The sequence below is a fragment of the Crocuta crocuta genome, unplaced genomic scaffold (assembly GCF_008692635.1).
Source record: "Crocuta crocuta isolate KB4526 unplaced genomic scaffold, BGI_CrCroc_1.0 scaffold332, whole genome shotgun sequence".
Classification (NCBI taxonomy): domain Eukaryota; kingdom Metazoa; phylum Chordata; class Mammalia; order Carnivora; family Hyaenidae; genus Crocuta; species Crocuta crocuta.
This window is the reverse complement of record NW_027532025.1, coordinates 1,897,616-1,916,282: the sequence shown is the minus strand read 5'-3', so window position 1 is coordinate 1,916,282 and position 18,667 is coordinate 1,897,616. Positions and strand designations below refer to the sequence as shown.

The 18,667-nt window shown below is 36.0% G+C and overlaps 1 protein-coding gene across 7 annotated transcripts in view; it reads left to right on the top strand.

Annotated features, from left to right (window-relative positions):
* The window catches only part of DLG2 (discs large MAGUK scaffold protein 2), a 1,377,464-nt gene that overhangs the window by 597,452 nt on the left and 761,345 nt on the right, over nt 1–18,667 (top strand). For 4 of the 7 annotated variants that reach the window (XM_077776212.1, XM_077776211.1, XM_077776210.1 and 1 more), the window contains exon 1: nt 7,116–7,448. The exons of the other annotated variants lie outside the window; for them this stretch is intronic. In XM_077776212.1, the coding sequence (XP_077632338.1) occupies nt 7,140–7,448 (309 nt within the window). In that variant the 5' untranslated portion in view covers nt 7,116–7,139. Of the gene's footprint in view, nt 1–7,115; nt 7,449–18,667 lie in introns of those variants that run through there. 7 annotated transcript variants of the gene reach the window in all.

The window sequence follows — 18,667 nt, the reverse complement described above, 5'->3', positions numbered from 1 at the left end:
TGCCAAATGAAATATGCTAATCACAGAAGGATTCATACTGCATGCTTGTATATTATATGAGTTATCTAAAGTAGTGAAATTCATAGATTGTAAAAAACAGAATGGTGATTGCCATTCTGCTTGGGAGGTGGTGGGAGGAGTTGTTCAGTGAGCACAGAATTTTAGTCATATAAAATGTAAAAGTTCTAGAGAGCTGTTCACCGTGCCTAGTGTTAACAATACTGTATCATATACTCAAAAATTTATTAAGAGGATAGATCTCATATTGTGTATTTTTACCAAAATTAAAAAAAAAAGAACTAAAAAGGATACGTGTTATGAATAATAATGCTGCTGAGTTTTTAACTTTCTAATTTGATTGGTGGAAGGAAGAGGAGATGTCATCTTTCCTTTCTGCTTTCTGATACATACTTTTAATACCTTGTGAAAAAGAAAGGGGGGAGAAGAGTGTGTGTGTGAGTGTGTGTGTGTGTGTGTGAGAGAGAGAGAGATTGAGAGCGAGCAGGGGAAGGGCAGAGAGAGAGAGAGAGAGAGAGAGAGATAGCGAATCCCCAGGCAGGCTCCAAGTTGTCAGCACAGAGCTCAATGCAGGCCACCCAGACACCCCTAGACTATATCGTTTTAAAAGGAACATGATTTTGGTGGTTGTAGTTTAGAATCATCTCCCTGCTTTACCACTGCCTGGCCTTTGACTTGGAAAACCCCTCCTTCTTTTGCACTATCTCTAAAGGGAAAACAATTTGAAAAGACTTGAGAGAAAAGCCCAGCTGTCAGGAAGTACATTTTTTTTAATTTTCTTTTTTAACGTTAATTCATTTTTGAGAGAGAGACAGAGTATGAGTGGGGAAAGGGCAGAGAGGGAGATACAGAATCTGAAGCAGGCTCCAAGCTCCACACTGTCAGCACACAGCCCAACATGGGGCTTGAACTCCTCGAGATCCTGACCTGAGCCGAAGTCGGATGCTTACCTGATTGAGCCACCCAGGAACCCCAGAAAGTACAGCTTTTATGAATGAATATCTTGATAAAGTAAATCAGAAGCCATTTCAGGGCACCTGGGTGGCTCATTCAGTTAAGCATCCAACTCCTGATTTGGGTTCAGGTCGTGATTTCATGGTTCATGAGTTGGAGTTGGATCCCCTCCATTGGACTCTGAACTAATGGTGTGGAGCGCTTGGATTCCTTTTTCTTTGCCCCTTCCCCACTCATTTGTTCTCTCTCTCTCCCTCTCATAAATAAATAAATAAATAAATAAATAAATAAATAAATAAATAAATAAATAAATAAACAAACAAACAAACTTTAAAAAATCCTTAAAAAACAATCTATTTGAATTTCTTAGCATTAGAAGGCCACTAACTAATTCCTTCAAAAAAAATTATTAATATACCTAGTCTACTCAGCCGCAGTGAATGTTTCACTTAAATGCTGATCTTAAGAGCACGCTATGTGTTTGTTTGTTTTAGGTTCAAAGAACGTATTCATTTTACATTGGGAGGTAGAACCCAGACCAAAATGCCTATGTTGGTGTGGCCACTAAAAGATATTTTTTTTCTTGTTTGATTTATTTTAATAAATACTAAACATTTACTTTGTCCTTGGCTCAGAGGATGTAGATGCACAAAAGAGCTCCCTCTCCCTTCCCTAATGGACCTTACTTTCATTCTGTTTGGGGAAAAGGGCACAAAACAAATAATAGTATAATTATTGTTTTTAATACAATTGTCATAAGTGTTGTCATAAACAAGCACAGGGTGCTAAATGAGTGCTCAGTGGGAAGATGATCTTATCTGTTCTGGAACAGGTGGAGCAGTGTCCTGGGAATGCCTCTTGGAAAGGTGACATGTGAGTTGAGCTCTAGAGAGTGGGGAGAACTCCAGAATTTCTGAATAGAAGAGGCTTATGGGTGGCAAGATGGTAGGATGGAAGGCCTAGGAGCCTTCTTTCGTGGCTTTGTTGCAGAGTAAGCCCACTTTGACTCTTAGACTGTGCTTGTATGTATATTTGGGGTGGCTTTTGGGAGCTTGTATCTCCATGCACCTTATGGAAAGAGAAGCAGGAATGAATTACCATGAAACTGTGGCGAGAGGCAGGGAGCATGTGCGGTGGGACCATGGACAAGTATTCAAGACCTGGGTTGTTGAAGGGTAGAACAGGGGGGTGTGGCACAGGATAGACTGATGAAAGCAGAGGCCAGGCCACACAGGACATGATTAAGGACCTTGTAAGCCACTTTAAAGATTGTGCTCTCTGTGAGGATAAAGATCCCTGGAGAATGGGACTTTATTGACAGCTGTCAAGTAGGGTAGGATCTGATCGTTTTCACAATTTAGAAGCCTCTCTTGCCACTGTGTGAGAATGGATAGGAGTAGGGTGGATGCCAGAGCCCAGTTAGGAAGCGTTTTTACCAGGTTTACAGAAAAATGATGCTATCTTGGATGAGGGTGGTCATCATGGTGATTGAAAGAACAAGACAGATGTGAACGATATTTGCCCAGACAAGTATATGAACACTGTAGAGCACAAATGAGTAGGCCAGGGGGATTTGGAAAGCTTCAAAGAAGTGACACCAGTTTAATCTTGAAGGATGAGAACAAATTCCTATAGTGGTATAGTGTGTCACTTAGATTCAGTTGCTAAAATGTGTAAGTTTTAAATGATTATTAACTTTTTTTTAGTATTCCTTTCAGATTCTCTAAGAAATGTCACATAACTTGTGTTCTTTTTTTCTCTAATAGTGTTCCTGCATGTGTTAGAATATAATAAATCTGCATTTCCTGAAAACCACTTTCTAATTTAGCCTTATTGTCAATACAGACTGATCCTCTCTTTTCATCAATACCCACCCAAATCCAAGTATGTTAGTGAAAATTTGGGACAACTTTTTTCTACTTTCTATTAAGTCCTCAGTCCATGTTAAATCTCTGTAACAATCTGGCATGTGTCTTTCCACACTTTTATTTTATTTTATTTTTTTAATGTTTTATTTATTTCTGAGAGAAAGAGGGAGAGAGAGGCAGTGTGAGCAGGGGAGGGTCAAAGACAGAGGGAGACACAGAATCACAAGCAGGCTCCAGGCTCTGAGCTAGCTGTCAGCACAGAGCCTGACACAGGGCTTGAACCCATGAACCATGAAATCATGCCCAGAGCCCAAGTCAGACGTTTGGCCGACTGAGCCATCCAGGTGCCCCTCTTTCCACACTTTTAATTCTTATTTGCTTCTGGCTTGTAATAATTGTAATTAAATTGAATTAAGTATTTTGGAAATAATTTTAGGGACTAAACTACTTTAAATATCCTGTGTTCTCTTTTACTTTGAAAGGCAAACATGCTTGGGTCTAGAGATTGCCTAGGTGAAGGTTACTAGATGTAGAAGAATATTAGCTAGCACTTATAATATCTCTAGTCTACAGCAACAGGGATGGACTGTGCACACTTTTCAAATCAAGAAAAATTGTATCTACTATGTTACACTATTTTATGATTATTTAACACATTACTTATAGCTGCTACAAGGCTTCTGTTACCCAGTCTTCCTTTAGCAAGCCCTCAGCTCTTCTTTTGTTATTAATATTTTCATTTTCCATAAGCATAGAATGCCTGAAGGAATTTTTTTTCTGGAAACAAAGTCTGCATAGTGCTTTAGTACAGCACAATTTATTTAGTAATTCATCTTTGCTATTTATTTTTTATTAAACAAATCAAGCCGGATATTCATTTTAAGCCCCTGCTTCAAAACTAGTGGTTGTTCTCTGGAGTCAATGTCAGGTCAAAGAGAGGTCAATAAGATATATCTCATCTAGGCATTGTCCTGTGCACCATCTGCTCATGTTAAATCACAGTGATAAGTAGGATGTGTACTTGTGCACCACTAATTCTAATTCCAGAATTTCATGTCATCTCATGGTCATTACAATTGCCCAATTACAGTTGATCAAATTGAATTATCTTTAATCAGTAGGTCTGTCTCATAGTACAGTGGGCTAGTTGGACATATTTATCTATTTAAGTGGTCTGTCATCAGACTGAGAAAGCCAAATGTCATGTTTGAAAATAAGAAAAAAAACTGGGGATGATAGGGGAAGACAAGAGGCTAGATACATTTTACATGTATTAAAGTGAAAGAATGATTTTGATATAGTCTTGGAATAAGTTTAATGAAAGTTTTCTATGGTCTTTGAGATCTTTGAAGGAAGTAACGGTTATGCAATGCATGATGCTTATTTCTCTATAAAGAGATGGCATACTGAGGTTATTAAAACAAAAATTCTAGGGGTGCCTAGGTGGCTCATTTGGTTAAGCATCTAACTCTTGGTTTAGGCTCAGGTCATGATCCCAGGGTCCTGGGATCAAGCCCCACTTTGGGCTCCATGCTGAATGTGGATCCTGTTTAAGATTCTTTTTCTCTCTTTCTCTCTCCCTCATGACCCCTCCCCTGCTCACACACATGCTCTCTCTGTCTAAAATAAAATTTTAAAAAGTCTGTTGTCCTTATAATGAGAAGAAATAGCTCAATCCAAACAGCCCATTAATAACACTGTTAGATCCTATGAAAATTTATAATATCTGTGTGTAGTGCCCAACCAGAAAATTTTCTGTCTTGCTGCAAACTGCACACACCATTACAAAATTTTAATGGATTCACACTGACTCCTGTGCAGATTGATTCTTATACTTGAGAGGCAAATGGGTAAGAACAGGGCATGTATTCCCTAAAGATGGCAATGGGCCTTTGAGCAAGGATATCTGCCTGAAAAACTAGAGAAGCATCTATGGTTAGATATGATTGGAGAGAGCCAAACTTATCACTTTTTGACATTTTCATTTAGGGGTGATAGTATTGCCATATCACATCAAGTTCTACTGTATAGCTATGCATCATGGTGACACCAGACAAATTCGAAGTTCTCTAGGGCTTTATTTGACCTAGAACTTCTTTCACGCTCATTCCAAACAACCCAGCATAAAAAATTAAGGAGACAGAGAGAGAGAGAGAGAGAAGAGACAGAGACAGAGGGAGACAGAAGAGAGAGAGAGAGGGAGAGAGAAGAGAGAGAAAGAGAGGAGAGAAGGGGTGGGAAGAGAGGTGGATGATACTATTCCCTTTTCCCTACAGAGCATCACATGATGATCTATTTGCCTCCATTTTACTGTTCTTAGACATTGATCTTAACTCCTGGATTCTCTTTCAGGAAGAGTGACCATTAATACCATTATTATTTCCACCCAAGAATTCAAGTTTTTATTTTGTTTTGTTTTGTTGTTGCTTTTGTTTTTGTTTGATAAATTTCCTTAACACCTCAAAACCGGCATTACAGCTTATCTTAAAGGAATAATTTGTTTCTGGAGCATTGCTGAACTAAATATTATTTTCAAAACATGTTAGCTCCAACATGTCTCTTTCCTTCTATATATACATTCACCTAACCATTCATTCATCCATCCAAAAAATATGTATTTATTAGAAGTGGGCAGGCAGTGTGCTAGGTACCTGGGATAAAAAGGAAAATGGTCAGTAGCAAACCAGGGCCTGCCCTTTGAACTTACACATATGGTTAATTGTTACTTAGCAAAGGTGTTTTGAATGCCTACATTCTCAGGCAAGTTACTTATAGCAGCCCCTTGTGCAGAATTTGGAAAAGGATTCTTTCTGGGGAGATACTCCTTCCTTTCAGAGTTTTTATGTATAACAATTCTTTGTCCAGGAAGTTCTGGTGTTGAAATGTAGAATATGTTATAATCCTAGCCCTTGAAATTAGAACCTGGCCAACCCAGTTGGAAATGAGGTCTGCAGTGCCCTAGCAGCGAGAAGGTGGATTTGTTGGTCTACAGATAAGAAAATATATTCTTGGGATTATAGAATTTTTGTTTGGTGCTGCATAGATGGCAGCTTGTATCCCAGTCTAACCGAAATTGTTCCCTCAGGGATGTGTGATAAGGATAGACATTTTGGCAACAAATATGGAAAGTTTCAAACATCATAAAAATTCTAACTGCTGTAGTAATTAGCCTTTCTCTTTTCGAAGCCGTACTATGTATGGCTTCTGCAATCATACTAAAATTTTAAAACAATCATGTCCTCTCTGGAAGGCAATTGCTTTAAATTGGATAGATTTCACTCATTTTCCAGTGAAAGAATTTGAAAATTCTGTCTGTGGAAACCAAAATATTGGATGGCAGAGTTGGATGTGCCTTTCACTTTAAAATGCAGACTCTCTCTGTGGTGAATGTATTTGTTGTGGTAAAGTATTTGAAAGGAAATCCTCAGAATAATTTGGGGGAAGGAAAAACACTGTTAAAATAAGCCAACCCATCAGTTTTGAACTTTGAAAATTGCTTTATTTTGAACCAGAAAGAATTAATAATCATTCATAGCATACAAATGTATGTTTGGAATATAATATATAATCATGATCTAAAACAAATTAAACCTCCAAATTTTAAGGGACTCTAGTATAAGGCTGTGATCTCAGTGATTCTTCTGAATGAATTAATGTTGTTTAGAGTTAATATCGATGCTCTTATTTAGTTGCCTCATGATTTGCTCTGTTCCTTGGCAAATATCTGTCTAGATAAGTGATTCCTGCAAATGTTGGAAATTTCTTTACATGTTAACTTTCCCATCATTTTAAATTGTCCAAGCTGTATTATTTCAGTCTTTATGCATCCTTTCTGGATTGAAGGGTCCTGCTAGTCTGATAAGAAGCTCTCTTTCCTGAGGTCTATATTTTGTGTAGGGCTCATCTGAGGAGAGGAAAAAGCCAGGATGCCAAATTGCAAAGAGTATTCTTTACTGTGGGGCTCCATCCAAAAAGGGTTTGTAACACAGTGTACAGTCTTGTAGCCCAGCTGTGTGGAGCATTGATTGCTTCTGCCTAGAGCAGGGATACTGTCAAGTTGCTCTGTGAGTTGAGTCATCTATTGACAAAGAGCTACCAGCCCGCAGATAATGCTGTGCGGAGCTGCTCTCGCTGCTCCCACGATGCACTGCTTATAGCAGCTGTCAAAGATACTGAGGGATCCACGGGAGGAAAAAAAAAAAAAAAAAGACTTTTACAACTGCCTGGAAGAAAGGGGTGTGAGGGAGGAGACATTCCTGTGCAGAGCTGACCAAAGGAAAGAGTAGGCATCAGGGCAGTATGAATGCATACCTCACCAAGCAACACGGCTGCAGTCGGGGGTCCGATGGGATGGATGCCGGCAGGAGCGCGCCCGCACTGATCAGGGATGCCCACTGCGCTTGTGGCTGGCAGAAGAGCCCTCAGGGGCTTGGGTACAATTCTCAGACCATGCCCTCTTCAGGATCGGGGGGCCCAGCTTCAAACAGGACCAAGCTGGTCACTCTGTGGGACAGTGTGCGGAAAAGCCCCCACAAGACGAGCTCCAAAGGCAAAGGGACTTGTGGGGAGCGTTGCGCCTGCCCACATGGTTGGTTCAGCCCAACACAGGTGAGCCTTTTCCTTCTGACTTCCCCTTGACTATCGGAAGAAACTGAGAACAAGTTGTGTAAGGGTAGCATGGTTTGGAAACTTTGCTGAGTCCTCCTTGCTGACTGGGAGCGCCTGTTTGGAAAACGGTGGGCCTGGAAAACCTGTCATTTTCACAGGTGTTTCTGGGCTTACCTCTGGGTGGCCTGTGAAAGTTCGAAGATGCTGTGCTCAGTTTCTTTAAGTGACTTTTTCCCAAGTTCAACTTCTCTAGTCCTCAGATGATTGTACTGTGATGCATCATTGGCTTTTAGCAGCAGTTTAACTTCTAATCATTGTTAACTTTTCTGTTCTGCCTAGCCTCAGAAAAAAAATGAACTTTAATCAGATAGTTTCCACCTCTTTAATGATAAAAGAGCATTTATTTCTTCAGCTATGGAAAATGGTGATTTGAATTATGTTCTTCTAATTTTACTCTTATAATACTGTATACCTTTTCAGTAATGGAGAAGAAAACTTGTTTATATGAAATAATTCATTCTACACACAAAGGGAATAATTGGTAGCAGACTACAGGGTGATTACACTCAGAACACAATAATGAAACATTTTATTTATTCATAGAGTAGCAATAAAGTTATTTATATTAAAAACTATAACTCTCTTTCTTCTGTAATGTAGTTCTGAAGCAGATGTGCAGATTCCCTTAATTTAATTCCTAGCTTATTCTTGCCCCAAACTACTGGCATTTTATCAGAAATGGAATTGGTTCATTTTCTTCCTTTCCCCATCCAGAAGAGGAAAGACAACTTCCTGTAAATGCTGTAAAATTTAAATAAAATGCACCTGTAATCACTGTCATAAATATAGAACAATGATAGTTCTTAAATATCCATTGAGAAGCAGAAACGCTGTTTTTAGGGGGGAAGAAAAGTCTTTTCTTGATTTTGATGTGATTTTAGCATAATTAAGAAGTGGCTATTGATCATGAGTGACATGGTATGATCTGAGAGGTGTAGAGAACATTCTATTTTATTATTAGTTTTTTAAAAGTACTTCCAAGAATATCATATATCACTAGACTTTAATGATACAGTCACATATATGAGACTTTTGATGCATGAATTTCATGCCTCTCAGCATCTTGATTTAAATGAAGAATATATTCCCATTTTAGCATTTAATTGGTTCAGCTTGAAATGGAGCCTGACATTTGGAGACTCGGTAATTTTTTAAAGTTAACATCAATTCTAAACTGGAAAAAACAGTCTTGACAGTTTTGAAGTCTCTATTTTTTTAACAAATACATATGTTTAAATGTCTTTAAGTTATATCTCTTATGTTGATTATGTTAAATTCTCAAGGCTCACATGGGCAAAGAAGACAAACACACATCAAGCTTATGGTTTTTGCACAGAGTAGAATAAGCTGACTTACATTAAAATAGAATAAGCAACTTGTTTTATTGTCACAATTCTTTTTTATCCAAGATGTAATAAGATTTTCATTTTATAAACGATAATTTCTCAGCCCCAGATCTCTAACAGTACATTATAATAACCATGCTCCAAAAATCTTGGTACATTTTATATCAATCAAGGGAAACTTTTCCCTTCTTTGGTTTTTAACAAAGTCAGCCTCCTACTTGCCTTAAATTTATAGCCATTTAATGCTTTAAAGGATTGAAATAGACTCTGTGAACTGATAATTAAGGATCCAGTGACATATGAGAAGGCAATAAATTGAAATAGCCACCATCTCCCATTCTTTTTTATACTCATTTCTATAGATTTTCTCTTATTCACATGTACTTTATTGTTGGCTAGGAAGAATAATCCCCCAAATATTGGAGTTACAATACCATATCATTTAGGGTCTTTAGTGTTGTGACTCTCTTCTATCACTTGACCCTTCCTTCCTTTTACCACCTCAGTCCTGTGAAAGTGCTATGCATAGATTTTAACATATGTTTGAAACTATCTCTATAATACCTAAATACCTACACATATTAACATATTTCATGTATTTATATGTATATATATATACATAAAAATTAAAGTTCTATATTATTATTTTCTTACCCAGAAAGTACTAGCTTGTTCTTACAAAGGATGTTTTATTCTCTCCATATAAAGTATATTTCCTTTACTTCCTCTAGGTGTTCTAAAATGCTGATTTATGTATGTGTGTACATGTATACATGTGTATATGTTTATGGGTGTTCGTGTATATGTGTGTGTATTCATTTACATATACATCTATGGAATATTTAAAATAGATATGTGTAAGTACTACCCACCCTTATATACTATGACAAAAATAAGACTGTATGTGTGTCTATGTGTATGCATGTGTGTCCATTAACAGCTAAGTCTGTTTTGAGAATTTTATGATACTGTTCTTACCCCTCAAATTAATTAGAGATATCCTATGAAATATTGTAAAACAAACAATGGAGCTTAATGATACTAAACACTAGACTACTTGATAAAGTAGAAAGGAGGAGAATGCATGCTTTAGAATAGCCTAGGGATGCACATGTGGTACAGAACGTGCCTGAGGGCTGTTAAGTGTCTGGGAGCTGGGATCCTGCTCTCAGAGATATTTGCTGTATTACGTGGAAGTCAGCAGTGTGATTTCCGGCTGCTATAATAGAGGCCCATGGTAATGACTTGAGTTCCTCCCAAGGCTTTTTGCCAAACTCCTGTTATTTGGGGTGCTGTGTGCTAACAGGACACTGTCATTATGTTGTTCCTCAGCAAGACTAAAAAACAGCTTCTGTCTTTTCTCAAGTAAGTTTTCATTCCATTTGGATCTGTAGAATTAATATGACCATAATAATAGGTAAGAAAATGGAAAATTATAGTGTCCAGAAGTGAGTTCTAGAATGTACATCTAGGATAATAGTGTTGGTCTTGGGTGGGGAGTGGGGAGAAACTGTCCATCATTGCTTATGTGGCATTTCTCCCCAATGCAGACTGATGTGGGAAGGCAGCATAGAACAGTGGAGACTCAAAGGCCGGAGTTCTATGCAAATATTTGTACTTCATTTATTCATTCACTCTTCATTTGTTTATTCAGTTATTGTTTCCTGAGTGCTTACCTTGTGCTGCTCTGTCAGACCTGTGGATATAATAGTAAACAAAGGAAATGCTACCCCTACCATTGTGAAGCTTATGGCCTGCAGCAGTGTATAATATGTAGTAAATATATTATATACACAGAATTCCATAATTATAAATCACAAATTGGGAGTGAAACAAGTTCCATGGAGTTCTGAAAATTCCATAGTGGACATATATTCATGAACCAGAGGAACCACAGAGGAGTAAGAAAGCAAGATACNNAGAAAGCAAGATACTTTTAAATATTTATTTATTTATTTATTTATTTACATTTTTATGAAAAGATACTGTAGTTCTTTAAGCCTAGATTTTCTGTTTTGTAAAATGAGCATAAAAATAAAACCTAACTCAGGATTTGTAGTGAGGAATGATTAACATAATAAATGTAAGGCATTTAGCACAGTGCTTACATGTCATATGGGTTCAATAAATATTTGTGGAATGAATGAATAAGCCTGCAATAAAAGTTGGCTATTATTAACTTACTCCTTAATTCATTTTTTCTTTCTGATTGGCTGGGAAGAGAAAATAAGTGAATCAGTGAAGACTTCAAGAGGTAGTGATCCTTGAACTGAATTGAATTGAAACTTGAAGTAATGTGCAGGTGTTTATCAAGTGAGCAAAAAGAGAGAAGCTTCTGGGGTACAAATAACAAAAAGAGAAATACCTGTAACACTCTGGTTGCTGTGTAGGACTGCTCATAGATGCTCATAGTTTTGTTTGCCCAGAATATTGGGCATTAGAGAGTAGGTTCATCAAGAGCTGAGGCTAGAGACATGAACAGGATTTGGACACACAGAGAGTCTGGTGGGCTTTGCTATGGATTTGACTGAGCTGACAGCATGGAGTCAGTAACTGCAGGTTCCCAGTGTTACTGGTACTGCTATTCTCCATGTGTTAACTTTATGGTCAGCAAAACTTTCTGGACCTCAGTATCTCTGTTTCTAGGAAAACTGATTTCCCCTAAATCAACTCCTGTATCTCTTCCAATACTAATATCCTATGTCTCTGTCAACTGACACCCATTAATTAATGGGAAGCACTTTGGAAAAGATTTATGCTTTCAAGCCAGACAATCCTAAGTTCAAATTTCCTAGCTCTGTGTGACCTCACTTTCTTAACCTCTTTAAGATTCATTTGTCGGGGCGCCTGGGTGGCTTAGTCGGTTAAGCGTCCGACTTTCGCTTAGGTCATGATCTCGCAGTTCGTGGGTTCGAGCCCCGCGTCGGGCTCTGTGCTGACTGCCAGCTCAGAGCCTGGAGCCTGTTTCAGAGTCTGTCACTCCCTCTCTCTCTGACCCTCCCCTGCTCACACTCTCTCTCTCTCTCTCTCTCTCTCTCTCTCTCTCTCTCTCTCCTAGAAATAAGTAAAATTTAAAAGTATATATATAAGATTCATTTGTCTCCTTCTGTAAAACTTAGGATGATAAAATTATATTATGGGAAAATGTACTAAGGATTGAAAATACTGTACTCCATATAAAAGAGCCCACCATGGTGCTTAGAACATAGGAATTATTCAGTAAGTGATATTTATTATTACTAATGATACCCAAATTATGCTTTTTGAACCTGAATTGGACCTTATTGTCCATCAAATTTATTATCATTATTGTGGTCCTTTATTAGAATTTCTACTTTGTACACTAAATTTTTTGATGTCTTATAATGATGAAGGTTAGGTTAGGCATCTGTCCAGAAACATTTGGCACAGTACCACATGATGATGGAATCACATTTTGCCCTTCAGCATTCTCCGAGATTAACAAAATGCAACTACCAAAAAAAATATATATAAATATATATATGACATACATATGTGTGCGTTTATGTATGCATGTATAGATATATAATTGTATATGTTATATACATGTATATACTTGTGTATTATATATAATTATATATATAATGTGTGTCTGTATATATATATGTGTGTGTGTATAAAATTGTGTGTGTATGTGTATATTAGATTTTCTCAGAAACAACTGCATTTGAAGGGTTTAGTCAAACTCTGTAAATCTTCCCTAAGTGTCCTTCTGCAGCTCCTCTAGAAATAGCAGTTCGCAGCAACTTTAGTGCAGAGAACCTTTTCGTCCAAGAAGTAGACTTGCCCTAGGCTGAAATCTCAGGCTCAACTTATGCCCAGCTACAAAGATCTGACAGCTTGTTTTAACTCTGTGGCTGTTTCTACTGATTCCTTCCAGAAAGAAAGCCCCTTAACCGAGGAAGAATAAGATATTTTAGTCTCTGGAAAACACCAGGTGCCCCCAGGCAAAAGAAACAGAAAAGAATAAGAGATAATACAGAAGGAATTAAAGTTCTAGGCATTTTTTAAAAACTGAAGCTCTTTGGTCAACACTTCAGTCCCCACCTCTTCTGGATACTGATGTAAGCAAAGCATTTTCTCTCTAGGGCTGGACAAGTACTGAGGTTGGGAAAGGAAAGAGCAAATGATAATATTTATTGAATACTCACAATAGCCATAATGTATGAAGCACTATGCTAAGGCTTTATGTTAGTTATTTTTTTTTTAATTCTCCCAACAACATTAAAAGAATGGTATTAAAATCCCATTTTATAGATGTGGAAATTAAAGCTAAGAGTAACTTTCTCATTATGACACATCTGATAAGGGTAGAATTTGTTTCAAATGTAGGTCTATATGACCACTTTACCTGTTCCACCAAATCTTACAGAAAGGCTTCTTTGAGGAATGGTGGGAGGTAGAACACCCCCAGAGACCTTTTTAACTCTCTGATTTAACAGGAAATTCCCTTAAAGAATTGGAGTGCTGGGAGAACTGGCACCCACTAGCAAACCCTAGACTTCCCCATTCTGTTTCATTTTTTGCTCTTGGGAACCCTGAGTTGGTTGGCCCTCTAAAGATGTCTCCCCTCTCTGATCAAGATTAAGAATTGTGCTGATCTGAAGGAGTTGGAGTTGATTCTCACAGCACTGATACTTGCTCTTAGAAATACCTTGTAATTTGTGGTAATTTGCAAATTAGATTCAGTCTTACAACCTCTATAGTGAAGAATTGAGAACCATGTATTTTAGACTTAATACACATACATAACAAAGCACACATAAACATTACCTGTCTTACATCCAAAAGCATTATTGCACACTGTTGAATGTTGTAAATCCCACACATTATCTACTTGTATATTTATCATGCAGAGAATAAAGTATCTTTCTCTAATACTACCATCTCCATCATCCATCCTCTTCATTTTCCTGACATTGTTTGATCTGTTATAAACGTACTCCCACCTGTTTTTATTTTCCTCCATTCTCTAGACTTTGTTCCATTCTTTAAATTTCCCAAAGGCATGCATATATATGTATGCATGCGAAAGGCTTGGGAAAACCTTTATATATATATATATATATATATATATATAAAGCCTAAAAAACTTAATGATTTGCTCAGGATCTTTAAGATTGTGGCAGAATTGGTCCATGTCTTTGAACTCAGAATTGAGTTACCTTTGTATTGTGTCAAGCTGTTCTACCTGTCTAAGCTTTGTCCTCCTCTTTGTGAAGTTAATTATTGGCAGAACATTATTAAGCATGCAACTTGTTGGTAATGCAGTGTTAGATATTATACAAAAGGTATCTTATTTCTTATTTCTACTGTTTCATAATTCAGAAAAGCAGTCCCCAAGCAGTCACTAGAAATAATTTTAGAGTTGTATGGAGATACTTATGTATTGATAATGATTGGGAGGTGATACTGGCATCTGGGAGAAGGGATTCAGGGATGCTAGATGCACTGGAATGTGCAAAGAAGATCTGCACAGCAAAGTATCACCCCATGTACTACATAATTTTTAACATTCCACTGGACGTTCGTTTTTTAAGTTTATGATTTTCTAAGTCTAAAATTAGTTTTACAAACAGATATAAAGTATTTTCTGCAAAAATTTAGTAATCTTTTAATTTCTAGGAATGTAACTCCTCTGTAACTCAAGAAATCATTACTTTTTTATTTTGTTAGGAATTTGACAAAAGTTGATACCCATTGTGGAAAACCCCATCCTAATGTTGCTGCTCCTATATTGGTGTCACAGATTTACCTCTCCTGTATCAGTCTACATTTGTAAATATCACCTGCAAATATGTAACTGAAGAGACTTGAGGCTTCTTTTAATAGACATAGAACCAAAGACTTTAAATTGTTAGAAGCACATAAAATAGAAAGATAACACAGATTTCATTTATAGGGTGTTTTAAAAACATTTTATTAACAGGGAATTGTTTTGATACCAAAGTTATAAATAAGGGCCAATTTATTTTAAAAAATATCACTTGTTTTAGTTTTCTCCATTTGAACTATTGACATTGATGTTAGATATTCTATATTTCAACTGAGGTTATTTCCTTTAATCTCTTATTATATAAAAATAATCATTTATTTATTCTTCCAACACTAATTTTTAATCTAGGATCCATCACATATGTGTCTTTTCTTTCACCTTTCCTGTACTTCTTGAAAGACATGGTATCTGGTCTCTTTATTCCATTTAAATATATATTTATTAATTATAAGTATATGTAAGCATTTGACTACTTCATTACAGTGTTCAGTATATTTAGCCTCACAGATTGACTTATTGCAAACATTTTTAATTAACATACTTTTGTATTTCTCCTTTTACGTTGGTATATAAAAATATGTATAGACAGTTGTATTATCTATGAGTTTCAGACAGAGAAAGGAAGGTATTACAAAACAAATATTATAAAATGGAAAGGTTGGATCCAATAGAATTGAGAATCTGGCCCTTTATAGAAAGTTTGCCAAACTCTGTACTAGGCTATCAATTTTCCATTTAATTCTGATGGAATATTCCATTCTGTCTAACAGTCTATTAATTTTTTGAATACCTGTTCAAGCACATCCTTCTCATTAATCATATCTAACTAGCCCATCTTAGCTCACAAAATCTCTACTTAACATGGTATCCTGCACAATTAGCACATTACCTTGCACTGTGGTTAGTTTCCTTCTCAGTCTCCTGATGAGAGATTACTCATATGCCCAACTTAGAGTCTAACTCACAGTGCTAGTTGTCCATTTACTTTTGTGACAATTCTTGTAGTATCATTGTTAAGTTATACATTAACTTTTCAACTGTATCCCTGGCTTCTGGAAGGAGAGACTATGTCATCTATACTTTTATGTCTAGTTGGTAACTGTGCACAATTTACCTATCACATTGTGTCACAGTTATGAGTACTTACCTATATGGTCCACTGAACTGAATTCCATTAGAGTACAACCTATTTACCCTTGTTTCCCTAGTACCCAGCAAGTAGCAACAGTTCAATAAAATATTCTTGATTTCTGAATGAATATCAGCACAGAATATAAAAGTACTTAATCAGTACAGTATATAAAAGTGTATATAGAGTATTTAGTTTTAAATTTATTTTTAAGTATTATTGTTACAAATTATGCAAGTGCCTAAGATTAAGATTGACATCTTTTACCCTCATAGTAGCTCTATTTAATAACCAATTATAATAAACAGTTAACATGCATTTATTGTTTTGTTTGTTTTGTCTTTAGTTTGACTCAGATTCTTATTTTGTTGTGATGCTGTAGAAATATTGGACACTGTTCAGAAATTAGGTTCTGTATTCAAGTGGGTCATGGTGTTCAATGATGAAGGAAACAGTGCTGCACTTTGAGAGGACAACCAGAAAAACAATTGATTCTTCACAGTCTCTTTGTCCAATTTAGGAGTCACTTGTTCTCTAGAAGATTGAAAGAATGTCGTGAAATATTATTTTATAATTAGTTTCCATACAATCTTTTGTAAGCTGCATGACCTTTTTTCTCCATCACTTATATCATTAAATATAAGTGCTCAGAATCCAGTTGTCGGAACCACCACATTAAAAATCCATAATTGAAGACCTTTATACTTTATTCTGATAGGCTGTGTTATTTAGTTAGCAGTAAACATTGATTGGCATTGTTTTTCAGTAGTACTGTTTTCTTTTAAAAATGAATTCGCTTTAGAACTGTGTAAATAATTCAGATATTTTTACTACATTTCAGAATGATTAATATATATATCTGCTGCTGGCAATCTGAAAGACATTTGTACACAACCTTTGATTCTGGTTTTATACTGTGTATTCATTTTTCTGATCTAGTTTACTTGTTCTTTGTTACACATATTACTACTTTTGTTTGCAACACTTTAGGGTTTATTTTTCAAGTATTCTTTAGAACAGTTTTAGGTTCACAGCAAGATTAGGAGGAAGACTTACAATATTTTTATTCTATTTTCAATTTAATTTTTAAATAAAAAATAAAAAATAGATAATTTAGTTTAAAGGTGAGCATATATATTATTTTTTAAAAATAATTTTGTTATTGGATTTTGATATAAAAATAACACATTTCTGGTAAAAATGTTATAAGATAAAGATATGTTTGAAGATAATTTTAAACACCTAAAATTCTACCTAAAGGTAACCACAGTTAATTTTTTGATACCCTTTTAGCGTTTTTAATTGTCTCTGTATATATATCTTCAGAAAAAAATATATAATATTTTGTCTTAACACATTCTCACAGGTGTGCCTAAATATATTCTTTGTATATGTCTGTCCATGAGAATTTAGTAATATAAAACCATATTGCTTTTTAAACTTATCATCATATTGTGAACACTTTTCTAAGCCAGTAAACTATTTTTCTCACTGACATAATTTTATGACTACCAAATATTCCTGTTTCTATTGAAATTCAAATTGATGGAGTTTGGGTTATCTTTTTTTAAATTATAATTAATACAAACAATACCGAAGTAAGCATTGGTATACATGGACTTTTGACCACATTTCTCATAGGGATACATTTTCAGGAAAGGAATCACTAAATCAATGGTGCAAACTTTTTAAGGCTCATAGTATTTATCTAGTCATTCAGTAAATTTTTACTCAGCAATTAATGATTGAATAGTTCCCATATGACAAAACACTGTGTTGACTAGTGGAGATATAAAGGAGAACAAAAGAGATTGATTCCTGCTTCTTACAGCTTAGAGCTAATTGCCAAATTGCTTGTAAGAATACTTTGCCAATTTATGGTTTTTCTATTTCAGGAGTGTATGAACATGTCTTTCCTCCTGTGCTCATGAATTCAGTAAGCTAAAAAAATTGTATGCCATTACCGTTTTAATCTGCTTTTTTTGTTAATGAAGATGAGTTATTTTTCATGTGATTGTAGCCAGTTGTGATACTATTATGGCATCATCTATAATTCCTAGCACAATAATAAAAGCCAGTTGACAATTTAATACATGCTTAATTTGTTGACTGTGTAGATGGTAAGATGGTAGGATGTTAGGATGGATGGGTGGAAGGAAGAAAGGAAAGAAGGAAAAAAGGAAGGAAGGAAGGAAGAGAGAATGGGTATACAAATAGGTGAGTAGTTTGTGCTTGAAAGTTCTGGTGAGAGAAATTTCCCTCTATCCTAAATATAGCAGAGTAGTTCTCTAACAGTCTTTGTAGGTGATCTATGCCCCTGCCTCTCCTGTCACCATAGCTCCTTAAGTCTGTTCGCTGGAAGGAAAAGAGCTGAATGCTCTTCTTTTCACAATGATGTAGGTGAGCAAGATTGAATTGAGTGACAGATGAAGAGGTAATTAGTACAACAGGCAGATGTAGACAGGCTATCTGACTGTGTCGATAGAGAGTTTGCTGAGGAGTACAGTCTGAGCACTAAATTGACAGTCAGGAAACCTGAAGAGAAAAAGTGATCTAACTGTTGAGATGGGGAAGGGAAATATTCTGGGAATATCCTGCCTATGTTATAGTATGCTTATATATGGATAAGAATTTTATGACATTTGTAGATAGATGTATTCAAAGATGATTTGAGGTCCACACGTCTTAAAAAATGCAGGCAGGCTTTCCCTAAAAGTTAAAACCATATCTTAAAAAGATTGTATGAGTGTTATCCCTTAAAAACACACTTATTACAGTGCTGATGCCAATATTTAGAATTAAATTTATGCATACAATCCATAATTCTATGGACTCCTCTTATCAAAGCTGGGCACTCTCTGGCTGTCCTAAACAAAATGTGAAGCCA